This window comes from Eucyclogobius newberryi, unplaced genomic scaffold, assembly GCF_026437365.1.
Source record: "Eucyclogobius newberryi isolate DKJ021-1_F unplaced genomic scaffold, fEucNew1.0.hap1 SCAF_10, whole genome shotgun sequence".
Taxonomy (NCBI): domain Eukaryota; kingdom Metazoa; phylum Chordata; class Actinopteri; order Gobiiformes; family Gobiidae; genus Eucyclogobius; species Eucyclogobius newberryi.
Window position 1 is genome coordinate 17,979,943 of NW_027315724.1, and position 18,879 is coordinate 17,998,821.

The following is an 18,879-nucleotide window of genomic DNA, read 5'->3' on the forward strand; positions in this document are numbered from 1 at the left end:
ATAATGTCAATAAAGTATAGTAGACTCACTGTTCAAATAAAAACAAAATAAGATCCTGCATCGCTAAATTAAAAACCATAACTTTTACCCGTTGTATTGGAGTAAGCAAGCAGCCATTTTATATATATTTTTTCTAACCCATTTTTTTTTTTTGTTGGTAAAATTGCTGCGTCATTTTCTTTTTATCAACGACAAACCTGGAAGTTCCCCTGGTTTTTGCTGATGTCACGTTTGGTCAACCTTCCCAGTCAGTCAGCGAAGATTTTTACATTTTTGACAGAATGACAGAGCGATCCACAGCGGAAGCGCGGATCGGCCCGTCCGGACAGGGCTCGTACCTTGCCAGCAGGCGCCCACGGTGAGCTGCATGTCGATCTTGGACGGGTGGATGGGCCAGTCGTCCGTGACCAGGTACGGCTCGTAGGAAACACCGTCCACGTACAGCGTCACCACCGGAATCTCCACGTTCAGCACGTAGTAATGCCACTCCTTATCGCAGATCTGAGGGAGGAGACGCCGCGGTTAGTTTAGAAAACGCTACAGTAAAAAACATTTAAAAAAGACAGATTAACAGTCAATTTTGAAGTTTAACCATACATTTCCTTTTAAAGTCTGTACTTGTCACTATCTTGCACATTACTACAAAGCAATAGTACAGGGAAAACAAGCGGATATACTACAGCAATTGCCTACTTAGCAATTACCTTTAGTCATACAATAGATCAAAATAAGAATGAATAATCAAATACAAAAAACATTAAATATTGCCAAATACAAAAAGGGCCAGGGTTTCTCAGGAGAGTTAACCGTCACATGTATTTACAAAGACGTTCAATAAAGTAACAGGGAAAACAATCGGATTTACTATAGCAATTGCCTACATAGCAATTGCCTTTAGTCATACAATTGATACAACATTATTATGTATAATCAAATACAAAAAACATTAAATATTGCCAAATGCAAAAAGGGCCAGGGTTTCTCAGGAGAGTTAACCGTCACAGGGACTTAAAATATGTTCAATAAAGTAAATGCTACTTAATTCCCCTTAAATCTTTTAGCACAGCCCTAAATAAAACCTCCTTGTTGGACATTTTCAACCGTTCTCTTTCATTTTACGTCTCAGTTTCTCCAAGCATTTCCTCTGTTGCCTCACTGTCGCTCTTTGTCTCAAACGTCCTCGTCTCCTTCGCCTCGGACGTCAGACGTGCCAGCTCCCATTGGGCAAACCCCTTTCACTCTGCTGCTCTCACCGGGGTTACGTGGCCACACTTAGCCCCACGTAACCCCGGTCTGTAACGGAGATTGCAAAGCTGGCGTCCTATTAACACAATGCCAGCGCAGCAGATGGAAGCGCTAATCAATCGCCTCGCTTTGCCGCGGCAGCTGGGCCTGTACTGGTGATGGTTTGGAACATCTGCTAAATACATATGTGCGTCGTCAGGGCTGGAAACGCAGCGAGGGGATTGGCTGGAGGATTGGGGGGGGGGGGGGGGGGGGGGTTACATGACCGTGCCTCCCCGTATTATGCATTAACACTATACTTAAAGCGCCTGCCGTGTGGAACATCTTGTCCTCTCGTCCTCAGCACATTTTCGTAATTATGGATTTTTTTTCTTTCAAGTTTTAGTGATTCAAAGTGCTGACCAGATGCTCTCCGCTCGTTTTCATGCCAACCAGATATTGACATTTGCTTGGAACAGTGTTTATTTCGTTGACTAAAATATTTTTGGTAAACTGTTTTTTCGGACTAAAACTACATATTAAAAAAAAAAAAATCATAAAATTCAATCATGAACGACAATTATGACTAGTTGTATATAATAATAATGATTAAAAATAAATAAATAAAAGAAGTGGATACAATTGAGCCCCAAAACAAACTCAGAAACCTCAGAGGAACACGTCTTCATGTCCCAAGAAGTAACGTAATACAATACACCACTTTCAAAATAAAACAAAACGTATACTTCTCTGCTTATTATGGATTCCGTCTACTACATTTTCATTGACTGGAACTAAGAGTTGATTTATATTTGGGTTCATATTTTAGTCAATTTCAATCCTGGTATGAACTTAGGTTGGTAAATCATTGTTTAGTTCTGGTCTAGTCCAGTTTTAGTTTTGGAAATGTGAAATGTGGGAAATTCAAAATGAATTGTTTTAGTCAAAAGACACATTGGCATGGAACCAATTTATAATCAAATCAAATTAATTCTTGTAAAGCCCAAAATCACAGCAGTTGCTTCAGAGGGCTTCTCAGAATAGTTGCTTTTACAAACAGAAAGTTAAAAAATCAACAATGAATAAGCAGGAAACTGGAGGCTGGTTACACAAGGAGCTTGACCGCCAAATGTTCTTCCTCCTGCTGTGCTTTTACAGACTCTACAATAGTCCAGCATGTTCAGATGAGATGGTTCTATAGACTCTTTGAGGTGGGACAGGGCCATTATGGCTGTGTAGACCCTTCCAGGGCGCTCCATTAGCCTCGTTAGAGGGTAGCTCTGTTTTGTGTAGATCGTTACCATTAGGACTTAGCGCGGAAATTAGCATGTTAACAACTTCATAATAAACATTTCTTAAATAATCTTTTAAGTTAGATATTGATAGTTATTACTGTGTATAAATTTGATGTACATATAAACAACAACGATGTTTTCGCTTTGTCTACAAACAAAATTACAGATTTGTAGTTGCAGCTCCATTAAAATGAATAAAGGCTCTGCAAACACAAGTACCAGGCCAAACACATCACTCTTGGAAGGGTCTAAATGTCAGGAGTAGAATTTTAAATTTGATTCTGAACTTGACAGGAGCCAGTGAAGCGACTCGAGCTCCGGCGTAATGTGCTCTCTTCTTTTAGTTCCTGTTCGTAATCTTACCGCTGCGTTTTGAAGCTTTTTATGGAGCTTTAGGATTCGCTGCAGCGGGAATTACAGTCGTCTAATCTGGATGTAACATGCATGGATACGTTTTTCAGCATTGATTTAAGGCAAGATTTTTCTCATTTTGCTCATATCACGGAAAAGAAAAAAAGAGGCTGTTTTACAGGTTTGATTAATTGATTCATTTCGTTTTTTTAATGCATTTATTTTTTGCTCTATATATATGCGCTGTGAAAAGAGAGCTCTTGGTCTGTCTCCGAGCAAAGCAGCTCAATCCTCCTTTCCATTTTACTCACGAGATAAAAACGTAGTCAAAAATGTATGATTATTTAGATGTAGAAAGAATGAGAAATGTTCACACAAATGAATGTGGAGAAGAAGATGGAGGAACGAGTGCACAGACTAATTTTGTTGCATTTACAGAACTGGGAAACACATTAAAATTTAATCTTTTCTTAAAATCTAATTTGCATACTGCATATCGAATGTTTTGCCTAAATGATGTATACAGTGGGATTTTCATTACTTTTCTACAGTAAAGTGACCTAGATTCTGTGTCTGCACCAGCCTGCTTAACACGCCAGCGAATGTCATCAAAACCATGACTGTAACTATAGTTTTCAATGCAATTTACCAATAAAACTATGTCCAAGTGCCAAGTAAAGAGAACATACATAAGTTAACATGTAACATGTATGATCTGCGTTTTATGAGTAGATTGGATTCGTTTGGCGTTATGAGTTTCTCTATAGTCATATACAGTAGTCGTTTCCCTCGAGTTTGTCCACGTTTAGATCTACTATAATCTCGGTTTCAAATTTGAAAATGGCAAGATTTAAGATAGTTTGCGTAGTTCCCCAGATGAAACACGGTAAAACATATTTTTTTGGAGAAAAATGGCCAAACCTTTGACATATAATGTAGGTGGACATTAAAATACACAGTAAAAGTAATAACTGGTTCCAAATAGCGCTGAATGACAGACAAAAGAACAGATCATTACTGTGAATGTAATTTCCATGACAAATTATGAATAGTTTAGGTATTATTATATATTGCCATAGCGATTGACAGTTTAAAACACGATTCAAAACACATACTATCAAATCCATTTAATCTTGTTCTGATATTCGTGGACATCAACTTCCTGTTATAGGCAACGTTTTGAGGACTTTTTCCACTCGAAAGATATAATATATCGTTTTAAAAGGCTAATCGCCTTGGAAACAGTTCTCATTTCTCATCATTCTGAAACCCATGGCCAGATCAAAGCCATTTAAAACTAGAAAGGTTCTGAAATGCGTCCTGATTATGCATTTTAGTGTCAATGATGGTCTATTTTTCTTATTTTTTTGTGCTTTTGTTTAATTTAATTGCTATTTGTTTTGTTATACTTCTTTTATACCGCTTTCTTCTCTTATTTTCTCAGTCTCTGGTTGCAGCCCACAGTTTATTTGCAAGAGGAGAAGCAGGTTTGCACATTCAGGAGCTGTGACTCTTGGACTAACATTGACTGTGATTTTTTTTTTCACTGACAATCTCGCATTGTATTTTTCTTTTTTTTTTTGTCGTGTCCAAATGTTCATATTTACACTGAGCTTTCATTTTTTATTGAGACAACGGAGAGAAAGGAATGTTTGGTCCTCTTGTTACAAACACAAGCAGGTGTCTGGGAGACTCCAGCTGGACACTGTTTGGAAAAGTAAAAAAAAAACACAAGACTAGAAATAACTAGAAACTAGACATTATTTTTGGTGCATGATTGAATATCAAAAATGCCAATTGTTCAGGATAGAGAGATGAGTGTGACACCTTTACTGTTTGTCAAGGCATTTACAGGAAAACAGGATGACTCACTCACTACTTAAGTTCAAACAGGTTTTCCAAAAGGCCTGCGAACCCGAGAGCTACGATTGAAGAGTCTTGGTTCGAATCTCCCAGAGAACACGTCTGGAGAACTCCGAGGAAGTAAAACCTCCCAGAGCGTCAAAACCTTATGTTGTGCTACGGCGAACTTGTGAGCAACGCTGTTTATGAAAATCAAAAGCTCAACATAAATGAGTTGTCGCTCATCGTGTTCGCTAAAAGTCCTCTTATATTATTCATTGTATGAAGAACGTTTTCATTGGTGTTTATACTGCAAAGGTTTGGGAAAGACTGGTCCGATGTGTCCTCTGAGGAAGAGGGACAAACATTGCAGTGGGAAAGGGCATTCCAAATCAGTGACTGGAGGAGCTGGGGAGGCGCCACCGTGATTGTAGAGCAGGAAAATAAAACCATAAAGAAATAATAACTCTTATCTTATGTACAATCAGTGGCTGTGAGCATGGCTGAGTGCAGCTTATGGACGGAATAAATACCATGTAAATAGCAGTTAAAGTGACTTAAGTGTATTCTTCTTCTTCTTTGGTGTTTCATAGCAGATTGTATGTTACATCACCGCCACCCACTGTAGTTGTACGCCTTCTGTAGTTGTACGTCTTCAAGGAATGTGTTTTACGCTATACCGTAAAAAAAAAAAAGAAAGGGAGAGAAAGAGGGAGAAAAAGAGAGAAAAAGATAGAGAAGGAGAGAGAGAGAGAGAGAGAGAGAGAGAGAGAGAGAGAGAAAGAAAGAAAAACAAGAGAGAGAAAAGGCATATCCCTATCTTCCACTTGAGTGTATTCTTCTTCTTCTTTGCTGTTTTATGGCGGTTGGTATCCAAGAGTGACCTTACCGTTTCCAGACTTTACTCTTGATAATTCGTCTCCCGGTCCGATTTTATTCTTTAGACTTCACTCTTTAGACTTTTTTGCTACTTCTTCTTTTTCTTCTTTGGTGATTTATGGCGGTTGGTATCCAAGAGTGACCTTACCGCCATGCACTGTAGTTGTACATCAATAAATCTCTTCGACATACTGTCCTCAGTCATAGGTTCAGCAAATGCAATAACTGTGGCATTATTGTTGCAAAGCAGAAGAACACATTAATGTTTTTGGCGGCTTAGGATTTGTTCAAAGGTAACGAGAAGTAGGGGCGGAGTCTGTCAAGAAAGCTATGTGTGACGTTTCTTCGATTAGGGCCCCGGGACGCCCTTGCAACGTCACTGTTCGGCAAAATAAGTGGGGAAGAGGAGGAGCTCCTCGATTGTTCTGCTTTCCATCGCCCACGACAACACAAGACTCTTACATACCCGGAGACCATCCAACGCATAAACACGCCCAGAACATCTGCCGACGAGCCCGGTCGTTTCGTGTTGTTTGAGGTTGGTTTTGAGGGCCGTAACCGACTGATATTGATCTGATATTGATATTATCTCTATTCCCAATAGTCAAATGCATGTGTCCACCAGAACTGTGACACGCAAGGTGCTCGACATGATTATTCTGACTATCTTCAATCATCCAGTTGCCATGTGTCCTAAGCGGGTTTTACGTAAACACTCTTCTATAACAATTCTCTCTTATGAACTTCAAAGCCGCAGTTCAAGTTTAGCAGAACTTCTTTTGCCTGTGAAAGCAAAAAGTTTCTCTCCGTTTCGCTCGGTTTGATGCAAATTGACAGAGAGAACAAAAATGAAATAAATAATAACAAAAACAACAGCAAGAGGGAGGAACACCAGAGGAACAATGCAGGAGAAGATGGAGGGGGAGGTGGAGTCGCGTATGTCAAACATCAAAGATTTGGCGAGCTCTCTAGGGGCAGACGACGCTGTGAAGAAAACAAAATTGCAGTGTGTCCTCGCTGCTTTCCTCCTATGCGTCTGTGTGTTGGCAGACTGTGGGAGGCGATGCCATGAGTGCTTTTGGAGTTGAAAGTCTTTTAGAGATGTGTCGCTCTGGCTGACCTCTCGACTTCAAACCCGGGATGGAGGAGAAAGATGGAAGAATGGATATTATTGAGGAGGAGAATGGAAGGAGATGTTCTGATTGGGGCGTTTAAGGGCAAAAAGGGGACATACTGACCAATGCAGAGATGGAACACCCACAAGAGTGAACGAAATGTCAAGCAAACTCTATAAAAGATGCATACTGTGTATACCTTAGTGGGAGTTATTGGCCCTGCTCATGTATAATGTATACTGGTAATACTAGAGGTATCCAGCGTGTTCAGTCCCGATACAAATATTGATTCGGGTTTAGCACCCATTACCAGGGCACTGGACAAATTAGAAAACAACATGTATGAATGTGTTATAATGCAACTATTGCACATTATTCAAGTGAGGAACAACATATACATAAAATCATAGACATTTTGGGCCCACAACAACAGTAATAGTCATGGTTAAGAGGGCAACCCAAACCCCTCCCTGGGTTAACGATGGGGTAAAGTGGTTAATTTATAAACCTGAATCTTGTTGGGTCGGCCATCTTGCAGTGCATGAAGCTGTTACGCCCTTGTGTGGTCGGAAAGGTCGTTTTAAAGTCGATTGGGCAGATGAAGCTTCAGAGCTAAACTTTAGCTCTGTAAGTTATTAGAAACATTAGCTCAGTGGCTAGGTTTTATGACTTTGCTTATGACTTTGCAGAGTAGCACAATTACACTACCACGGCTTAATTTGGTAGTGGAACATGTTCTTTCTTTCTTTCATTTTTCGGCCATCACCGATCCAAAACATGTACTTGTCTAATCCGGTTATTATAGGGCAAAACGCCTCAGATCAGCCGCTTTCGGCACGAAAATCTGCGATAGATGCACAAACTACATAATTCAAACAGCTGCTTAAAAGTTGAGATTTCCCAAGGCTTCTACATTATGTATTACGGTAGTCAGGAGTGGGGAGGGGCGGGAGCAGCGTGAGTGAGGTTCTGTGGAAACAACAGGCAAAAGTGTTTGGCAACCTTTTAATTCAATTAAATTTGTTTTTGTAACACCCACAATCACAACATCAGTTGTCTCGGAGGGCGACAGTGAAAACTTTAAGCATATGTTTAGTTAGTTTATGAGTTCAATTGGTTTAATATTGTAGATTAAACAAAGAGCTGTTGTTCTACGTTGTTTTATCGTGTTTTTGACACATTTTATAAAGTGGAAGGATCATTTTGACTCTGTGTGTTGTGTTTTTGCCGTCGTTTATCTTCAACCAAAGCTGTAGTTTTTACCTAGACGGACATTTGTACATAATGGTGAAATGATGGTCTGCTGTGAGGGAGACCCCAGAGAGCCGAGTGGACCAGGAGGGACAGTAGGAGACCTGGGGGCCAATTTTTCCCCAGTTTGATAATCTGGTGAAGTTTATAATAGATCAGGGTTTAGGATAAGGTACATTTTATTGTCCCCATAGCTGAAGTCCCTTCCTGGTTGGACATGAGCAGCATGTGACACATTCGTACTACACACTACACGCTACACGCTACACACTTGACATAAGTGCATGAAGTGTTTCCATTGTATCCTGTTGCTAAGGCAGAAGCGCTGCACTTGAAATGTTGCTCAGTGATGACATACGGGGATTCTGTTTTTTCCCCCAATAATATCACAGAGATGATCCCACCAAAAATGTATCTTGATTTTTCTCTCATGTACCTATGCACATGCTGTTCTTGAATATTACATTGTTAAACTTGAAAACCCTGGTTGTCTCATTTAGTCCAAAATAAAAAGTAGTTATTTGAACATAGTAAAGAAGTGATGCAGTGTCAGTAACTTAAAGACTGTACTAATGTGTGTGTTTAATGTAATCTGTGGCATTTAGTGGCCTTTCCCCGCGGCTGCAAGAGACATCATCTATCACGGGCTCCTTAGCTGGATCAGGATGTGCTCATAATGGATCACCCACAGCCCACACTCAATCAGGTCTGGGGGCGCGAGGAGGAGGAGAGCCCCCCGTCCTGTGTGAGAGCGCTGTCATTGTCACCCAAAATGTGTGATGTTTTTGTGGGTGAGGTTTAAGACAGGGTTCATGCAGGTTTCAAATACAACCGCGGACGAGGACGCAGCTTCAGTTTAGGACGGGGACATACGACACGAACAGAATAAAACTGTTAAAACGACACGACTGGAACCACAGACAGACTGAGGGTCCAAACTATTCCACAAAAAACATCTTATAATCTATAATAAGTTTAGAGCACAATTTATCTATTTATCGTTTCCCTGACTTTTCATTTGCTGTACAGCGCTAGCAGCAAAGCTAACTCATTCCAGATTGACATTACAATTGGCAATTTTAAAGTCAATCCAGTAAACATGCTAAACAGGGACTGGCCTCGACAACAACAACAACACCACCACCACACTTTGCGCCGTAATGACCACACGTTCACGTTCTTGAATACAGCATAAAGGCCCGACTGTATTCTTGCTGCTAAAGTGACACGGCGGGTGCGGCGGACCTCAGAAAGCCGAGCAGTTTGGTGGAGAAAGGGGCGGGGGAAGGTGGGAGAAGGAGAATGAGATTGATGAGTGTTGGAGGCAAGGTGACTTTTGGAAAAGAGGAGGAGGAGGAGGAGTCACGGAGGAGATGAGAAACTTCCTGCAGCAGAGGTGAGGCCTTACACAGAACTGCAGCGCCGCGCGGGATTCGTAAGTTCTTAATCAGAGTGCAAGCAACGGGAACGCAGCAATACCAAGCGGGCAGGCTAACAAAGCAAGAGGTTCAGAAACGGAAGTACAATCTACAAGTTAAAGGTGCCAAACGCAATTTTTACAAAAAAAAAAAAACGCGTTAGTTGTTCATTTCAAACTATTTGCAGCAATCCAAAAACGTTTTACACTGAGCGCCCTAAATTGTTCACCACAAGGACTTTAGAAGCACTTTTCACAGCTTTTTGTTTACGATTTGCGCTCTTCCTGGTTTTCTGAGAATAAATCGCACTATAATTAGATGCAATTACATACAGCGGTCTCCTTATGACCTTAAGAGCTGATTTTACGAAAACAAAATGGAAAAATTATAGCGTACATCCTCTTTAAGAAGAGGATGAACCCAAAAAAGGGTCATAAAAGGGTCATAAAAATACACAAAAAATATGTTTTTATTATGCTGAAAAACCAAATCATTTTGTGAAAATATCAGAACACAATTGATTGAAGAATAACTGTTTTCAGCTCTGCCATTTCAGCAGAAGATTAAGTGTATAACTCCACAAATGTTGTTCAAAAGTATCTGTATCTACGATAATAATGTATAAATACTTGTGTACACTACTACCAGCGACCCAGCCGACGTCTAGCAAACAAAAGTGGCACAAAGTTTTTTCCTGGACTAGGGAGTGTCTGCAGTGCCGCGGCGCTCAGCCGAAACTGCCATGTTGTTTTTGTGCCTGCCGCGCGCCGCGGCTCCTGAAACTGCGCCGCTATTTGACCGCGTTTTAGCGCCGTTTTAGACCGCGCCGGGTTAAGGTTAGGGTTAAGGTTAGGGTTAAGGTTAGGGTTAATGTTAAGGTTAGGGTTAGCCATGAGGCTATAACGGGCTATAAGGGAAATGCCGCGGTCCCTGAAACTGCGCGGCAATTTGACCGCGCCGCGGCTCTCCAGCCACGGCCTTTTTTAAAAACAAGAATTTTAAAGAACGTTTTTGTTTTTCCACAGGAATCAAACTTCTTTATCAAGTGTTCTAATCACCCTGCAATCACATCAACAACAACGAGCAGCTTTTGTGAAATATCCACATGCAAAACACTAAAAATAATCAATTCAATAAACAATTAGCTTGAAATCCCAGTCCTGGAAATACACTAAATTTTTCCAGTTGTTTTATTCAACTTTAGGGTTTTTATTTCCAATAATAACGACAATCTTCCTGCGACAAACAGATCTGATTTTGAGATTCGTGAATAGTTGTTTGTTGTCTGTTCGTAGTCGTGTCATTGTAGCCACATCTCTTGGTACGAGTGCTCGGAAATACTTAGCCAAAGCACAGTTTGCTTACTCGTAATGGCCATAAATCATTGTCATTGTCACCGTGCAGACCATAATCACGTCAATCCTAAAGTGCTTTTGTAAGAGCCCATAATTACCAAAACAGGAGGCACAATTATATAAAAGTGATAGCTTTTGTTGAAGATGATGCGGCGAACCACTTGCGCTGTGTACACGTCCGCCGAGACGCACTCGAAGGTGGATGTGAATTACTGAGTGGCAAAAGTGACTAATTAAAGTGGCAATTATAGCACGGCTCCCGGCAGCGACGCAATGTCAACAGCGAAATGACCTCCTCGACGGCACAATTAGACCCACGTCGACTACACGGCAAAAACGAATGCCTACAGGCCTTGAATTCACGACAATTTGGCTTGATTTACTCATTTAGTTTATGTAAATTATTCAAATAATTTATGGATAAGATTTATTTGCTGGGTTACAACTTTTGACCAATTAAGTTTATGTTATATTTTCAAGGCCTTGAACCACATTTTATTATTGACATGAACAACAATATTGCAGATTATTTTAGCACGCTTTCGAAACATGATAAAGAAATTAGTTCACATTGATAAAGATTCATAGATATATCAATATTCCGTTTATAATAACTACACTGATTCCTGCCTTAGTAACAAAGCAAAGTTTGTACGCACAAAAAAAGATCATGAATGAGCCTTAACGTTTCTAACCTTAATTGAGTAGTTACTGAGCCTGATCATGCTTAATAAACTGTACGTTCATTATGAATTAAGTCTTTGCTCATGCTTTGTTAAGGCAAATTAAGGTGTAGTGATTATAAAGTGGTTATATTCCCCATTATTCTCCCTCTGCAGCTAAAATGTTGACGTAACCCCGGTTCTCTGAGTGCGGCGGCATTGGGGAACGTAAATTGGATATCTCACGATCCTGAGCTGCAGTTCATGGTCAGCAGTGCCAATCTGGAGCATTAGCCGACCACATTTTTCACGTTTTTGCTTTGCCATTCACCTCATATCCCGTCCCGTCCACTTTTGTTTCTGAGAGCGAAGGATCAGCACTTCTGTTGCTTTGGCATTTCCCGTGGAAGTAGGGGAAAAGTCTCGGCCAGTGACAATTCCAACGCCAAAACTGCTGGGTGTTCATTCTGCAGACGGCAAAAGCGGTCCGGCAATGGTTAAAATCCCTGTCGGATCCATCCACTTTAAGACGAGATTATGCATCGTCGCTACAAAACAAACTGCCGTGAACTTCGCCCGCTGCCCCAAAACCATCCATCACTCCCACCGTGTGATTACCCCGCGCCCGTGTCTGGCCTCCCACACCAAAAACCACCACCACGCCAGCCTTTGTGCCAGCTTCAACTCGCCACTCCAGCTAGTTTTGCGGCTCGTCCGCTTCCCTCATCCTTCGGGTCGCGGCCGGAGCCAGACCATAAATCTTCACCTGACAGCCGTCCTCAAGCCAGGAGGCAACCCAAACCAAACCTCCGCAACTTTCAACTCGCTCTCGGTTTTTATTTTCCCCCGGCGAAACTATTTGGGTAAGGAGGTAAGGTTTTCTGAGTTTAATTTAAGTAGAAAAAAGAAGCTGGGAGCAGAAGGGCAGAAGGGCAGTGAGGGATATTTGCCGAGCCAATTTGCAGCAGATTAATATGATGAATGGGGAAGCTCAGGGGCTTTTACGGCGCGGTACTTTCTCTTATTTTGGCTTTTTTTCCCGTTCTTACCTTTAACTATCAAAGGTGTGTTCAGATCCAAGCCCACACACAGGGCTCGGCGCAGATTGGAACTCACAAAGGGAACGATAACGCTGCTTTTATCCTGCTGTTGGCTTCGATGTGCCGTTTCACTGGTGTTTTAAATTGAGGTTATTGCTTTTCTGAGTTACTTTACACTAAATCTGCAAAATAACCCCAAGCATAAAGCCAGACACAGTTTTAATAGTTGTGCGGTTCACACAAGGCAGCTAGTAAACACACCACACGGGCTTTTAATTATGTTTTTCATGCGCTTATAACACATAATACTGGGACTAAACCTGCAACTAAACCCGGACCAGACCAGAATTTACGTAAATTGGACCAGTACATGACCAGTACATGACCAGTACATGACCAGTACATGACCAGTGCATTACAGTGAATGTACTGTGATGACTCAAATCAAATAATAAAACCCAGGAAAGTGCTTAAATCAACCAAAATGTAGATCTGGTTAAGTTAATTTATTACCAGGAGAATTTGATTTATAACTTCCATTTGTCTGTGTCTGAATTTCTGAACCGCTTTTGTTGTAATCAGCTTTGTGTAGACGTCGGCAACATTAGCATAACGGGATATTTATAAGTGCAGAGGCTCCGCGGTTACACTGGAGCTCAGACAGGAACAACTGAAGGGAAAATAGTGCTATCAGTAATGTTGGGTGTTAAAGTGCCCCCTACAGGTCGGACGACTCATTGACCTAAAATGCAGTTAAGATAAATATTTAAAAAAATGATCAAAATCACAGAATAGCAATTTTTTTAGGTTTATAATTTCATTTCCTGTTTTTGAATTCGACAAATTAAAATATATGTGAGCACCTTTATTTTGTTGAATTAATGTTTAGAGAGTCAAAAAAGTTGTTTCTTTGTGAAAATGCTGCATAAACTTTGACTGGAATGAGAAATGTCCCTAGTGTGATGTCACTTCCTGTCATTTTCTACAGATTTTTCTCCTTTTCTCCAGAAATAACTCCTCGATTGGTGTTAAACTATAATTTAAATGTACGACAGGTATAAATACACCAAATAAAGTCCAAATTTAAAAATCATAAAAATCATAAAAACGCCCTTTAACCTTCATCCAAACGCAGCCGTGTTGGATTTTGTAACTCGGGCTTTTGAAGTGTTCAACCAGTTTCCAAGTATGAGATGTGAGCTTGTTCCAATGCAAATGTACAAGTTGGAACTCGGAAAGTCTGACCGCCGAGGATGAAGCTGAACTAGAATCGGACCAAACCAAGTCTAAAACAGAACGAAGCGGGCTCAAACCGGAACAAATGAACACCACTCTTTACCTTCACTATGAGACTGAATTCTGAAGCAGCTATAGTTTGTAAAAGTGCATAATATGTAACATTTCTGGCGGAAGGTCTGCCATCTTCTTGTTTCCATGTCATTGCTTTGTACGGTCGAAGTAAGAACACATTTTTCACGTTTTTCAAGGCATTTTTGAGCAATATAAACAGTTGGAAAAGCAGTACAGAAAATTTCTATGCAGCGCTGTGAAACCAAGACCATGACCTTATTAAACATGATGTGAGCGTAAATACAAACGATAACAAAGGCGATTTTACCCCGTCCCTTCCACCTCTCCCGCGTCTCCACTAAAATGTCGGCGCTCGGTTGCGACCATCAAAAAGTCTGATCCGACCTCGCGTTAAAGCGCCGCAGATTCTCACTGCCGCTCGTGAACTCCAACGCGTCAGGGGTAATTTACGGCCGGTGCGTAAATCCGACAGGGTGATTGAGGAGCACATTGTCTTCGGGTCTTAAATGGAACTAAATCAACGTCAGCCGGCACTTTTAAAATAGAGTTTGACACTCCTTGGTACGAGAAAAAACAAAAACCTTCATGTCGCTAACGAGTCGGACTTATATAAAAACGTAACTTCAATACAATGGCGCCCTGTGGTGAGACGTGATGAAAAAATGAAAAGCTTTGAATTGAAACAAAGCCCAAAGCGTTCATTAGAAACAGCCACTAATGACACAAGCTTAAATGACACTTTTATGACTTTTGTGAATGCCTCAAACGGCAATTGTAACTTTTACGTTTTCTGAAGATAGTTAGGATTTTTCTCCTTCTTCCTCTTCCACCTCCACAACTGACTGACCACAGGAGTGTCCAGATTAATTCAAAATGAATTCATCAAAAATGCAGCTTGCAGTGTCATTGGTTGAAATTATAGCAATAGCAAACAATGAATAATATTAATAAAACTATAATTAAATATATAATATACAATATTATATATATAAATGTATAATATTTTATAGTATAATAAATATCCTCTCTCTTTAGCTTAGCGACACTTAAACCTGCATTTATTTGTATTTAAACCTTATTTTCATGTCTTATTTTAACACTCTATTTGTATTCTTACTAACATTTGAGAGCTTTATGTTTTATTGGTTTAGGTTTTTTTTGATTTTTGAAAAAAAATTACCCAAACAAAACAAAAAGGGCATCCATGAAAATAATTGTCCCATTTTGTCCGGATTCATTTAAATGTTTCCGTGTGTGATATTTTTTAGATTGTCATCCATTTTTTTATGATGGCCTTTTCCCCAGCCACCAATAGGTTTCCATCTCTACCGTTCAGTGTTTTGAATGTACGCAAACAGCTACACAAATACATTGATTGACTGAAAGGTCCACTACCTCGTCTGTGGTTTTGCATTAAATGTCACAGTAAGAATGTTTATTTTTAGTAACACCGGTTATGCCAGGTACAAGAAAAGCGGCCAGACAACTTACAGCGTGCCCCTTTAAAACGGCCCGATCATGTGACCGCACCGATAAAACAACACCGTGATGTACAATCGTTTCCCATCCAAAGAGCTGTGCAATAACCTGCTCCCGTTATTCACGCACACAAACCTCCTCGTGCGCGTTCAATAGCGAAAGCCGTTGTTCTGCCGCGCTGTCATTTCCCTCCGTCGCCGTCAAACCGGAATAAAACTGATGAAAAACTGCACGGATCGCAGTTTTAGGAAGAAATCTGTTTTTCTTTCTTTTTCTTTTTTTTAATAAACACTGATTTCATTTGGAGGAGACAGCGGCGGCAGGATATGAGGTCTGTGTAACGTTATCGCTGATGCATGAGTGATGTTACACGGCGCCATAATTACACTTACTCAATTAGTCCGCGCATTACTTTTTGCCTCCTCGCGCGAGCCGACTGCATCAATCTTCAAAGTGTCGATCCGCGGATGAAGACGGATCGCGTTGGAATGTCGCGCGGATGTTTATAGAGACTTTATTGGGTTTTTGTTTAGTCTTGTGGAGAGTTTGAAAGTGAATATTGTCAACGGAGAGGGAGTTTTAAAAGTCTATGAACAACGGGAAGCATTCAAAGCGTTGTTCACAAGTCGTTCATCTAAATCACAGTAAAGGAAACTGTAGTTCTTCTGTGTCCAAGGAATGTCAGTAAAAAGCAATGCCACACTTCAGGTCTAAATAAAGAATAAACCAGGCCGAAAGCAGGATTAAACCAGGACTAAACCAGGACCAAACAAAGTCTAAACTAAGACTAAACCAGGACTAAACCAGGTCAAACGTTGTTGTGATTTTTTATTTCGTCCATTGTTTCCAGCCTTCCCGGTTAAACGTTTCCGCCGGGAGGACCCGGCCCGTCAGTACCGCTTCTTCGCCGCTTCAGACGGTTACGCCGGGCGGCCATCTTCTCCCCGAGGCTCTTTGTGTGGTTTGTTTACCGTTTTCCCCCTCTCGCTCCTCCGCCTTTCATTTCTCTGTCCGCATCGATTCCCGGCCGTCGATACGAGGCCTCACATGAATGCAAAAGGGTCTATTTGAGTAGCCGCCAATCAATGTGAAAACCCCGGGACGCTCGGTACGACACACGCATTGTCTGACGGAGGTTATTTTGGGGATGCGAGTCGAATTGGCCGTCAAAATGGACATGTAGTGAACCGTGGTTCTGAAAAGCCATTCTAATGACTACAAAAATCATTCAATTGAATATGCCAATGACCAAAATTGGGAAGCCAAAATTGTGAACTGAACCGGACAACGTGCCTTATTCATTCTTATTTCACTGCAATGTTGCGTGCAATAACTGCATTTCCAGTTCAATACGTTGATCTATTTGGAATTTCGAAAAAATTTCAGACGACATTGTGTTAAAATTTGTTAGAACGCGTCTTTTAGTTGAGGTTTAATCATCAGACAAATACGGACTGTCTGTCAAATGAATCATAAACATGCAGAAATATCACTTTAAGCCTTTAAGCGTCATATCTCGTTGCGTCTTGAAGTCTCATCCCATTTGTCACCGTACGGTACTTTTACTAGCGTTTTCACAGGAGTTTAAGTTTTTGTCGTTCAGTCAGTTAATCAGTAAATAATCAGCATAAGGGAGTAGATTTGTGTAAACCCATTGAATCCTTTTACACGTGAAGACCTCTCTGTATACGTCGACATTATTGTGTCGCGCAAGTGCAGTTTGGGTCACATGACTTCATAGTTTGACAAGTTGGACCGCTCATCGGATTAAAACGCAGTTACGATAAATATATTTCTAATTTGGTAAAAATTATTAAAAATTTCCTTTTTTGATTGTTTTTAGTTTCACTTCCTGGTTGCAATTGATGACATCACACTAGGAAACACTCATCTAATGTGACAATTTCTTTATTTGACAAATAAAAATATATGAGAGCGACTTTATTTTGTTGAATCAATGTTTAGAGAGTCAAAAAAGTGTTTTCTTTGTGTAAATTATGCATAAACTTTTACTAGGATGAGTGAAATTCCCTAAGGTGATGTCACTTCCTTTCGTTTTCTACAGATTTTTCAACGTTTTCTCCACAAATGCCTGCTCGATTGGTGTGAAACTATGATTTCTACATACAACAGGTATAAATATTCAAAATAAAGTCAAAATTAGAAGGTAGTTTAGTCGACCAAAGCTCTACTGCGGAACATTTCAGGCAAAGAAACAACATAACTGGACAGACGACAAAAACAGAAAGTTAAGCAGTGCAACAAACCCATTGTTTAAATCATGACTCAACTGATTTAACAAGTACAAGAATGACATTGTGGTTTACGGCTAAATAAATACATTTAAACTCTACAAATATCAAATATACTATACTCTATTGAATACTTCTTACTCGCGACGCACTTTTACAACGAGCCCAGTGGCATTAATGTGACGAATGTGTCGAAATGCAGAGGACGAAGTTTCCACAAGTACAAAGTGTCCCGAGTCCGTCCTTCAGGGAACACAAAGGGCAGTGTGAAATGTGTGAAACGTCTCAGGTCTCCATCACGCGCCCGGCCTCGTCTGACTTTTGGCCTGTTTTGAATGATAAACGACGGGACGGAGGACGAGGCTAAATTTAGAGCCTTCGATCCATACGGCTTCGTAAAACGAAAACGGAGCCGCGCAAATCGCTCGTAGTAACTCGTCTGCACGGTCAGGCTTTTACTGTCCAGGTCCAGAGTTTGAATCATGGTGCAATCAAAGTCATTTTAATGTGATTATAGGGCTACTACTCTGGCAAAAAACTGAAAAATACGAAATCTCATCGAGTATAAGAAAACAACTGAAAATGTAATAGAAAAACATCATAAAAACGTCATAATGTCTGAAGAGAGAGTAGAGTTGTCTGCTTTGTCTGTGGGGTTTTTGCACTAGAGACACTATCAAATCAATAGCGAGGTGATTTTGAGACATATTCAGCTCTATTTTAGACTTAAACACACCCTATTAATGTTAAGATATTTAAATATGTCTATGTAGGACTAATAATGGTGCTTAGTTGTTTCTTTTTGTGGGGCTCGTGGAGCTTGTTTTGGGCTTGGTCGCTTGTTGGTTCAACTCTGGTAAAAAGAGGCTCTAGTCTTGAACTGTGTGCTGCAACATTGGCATTTTCCCATTGTAGGATATATAAAGGCTTATTTACCTGATCTTAGAATGGCTGCCACACAACTGTCAATCTGCCTCAGGACAGCTATGACTCACCAAACCAACTAAACAAACCAAAACACTCCAAACCGTAGTGAATAATGTATATATCTTTATTATTATGAGTGTTCTCCAGTGCACAAGGACACTTTATAAATCAGTAGTTTGGAACGGTTTTGCGTTTTAACTAAATTAAAACACAAGGTTCAACGTACAGAGACAATATCATGAATTAAAACGCTATTTTTACTTTGCTGGAGTGTTAAGTTCACAGCCGAGCGCCAACGTTTCCATCAAAAGACACGTTTATCCATTAGAAAGCCCCTCGATTGCACTTGAGAGTCGATTATCTGCTCACCGTGCTCTCCAAACGGAATACATTTACTCATGTTCCCCTCTTGTTCTGCTCATCTACAAGTCTTGAAAGCGCCTCCTTCCCGTGCACGCTCATTTAGTCCCGACGTTCC

At 40.5% G+C, this 18,879-nt stretch overlaps 1 protein-coding gene across 1 annotated transcript in view; it reads right to left on the bottom strand.

The window, feature by feature from the left end:
- Positions 1 to 18,879, bottom strand: part of LOC140376046 (calsyntenin-2-like) — a gene marked incomplete at its 5' end in the record, with an annotated part of 269,481 nt that overhangs the window by 43,719 nt on the left and 206,883 nt on the right. The window contains one exon of the mRNA XM_072461966.1: positions 339 to 501. Within this exon, the coding sequence (XP_072318067.1) occupies positions 339 to 501 (163 nt within the window). The remainder of the gene's footprint in view (positions 1 to 338; positions 502 to 18,879) is intronic.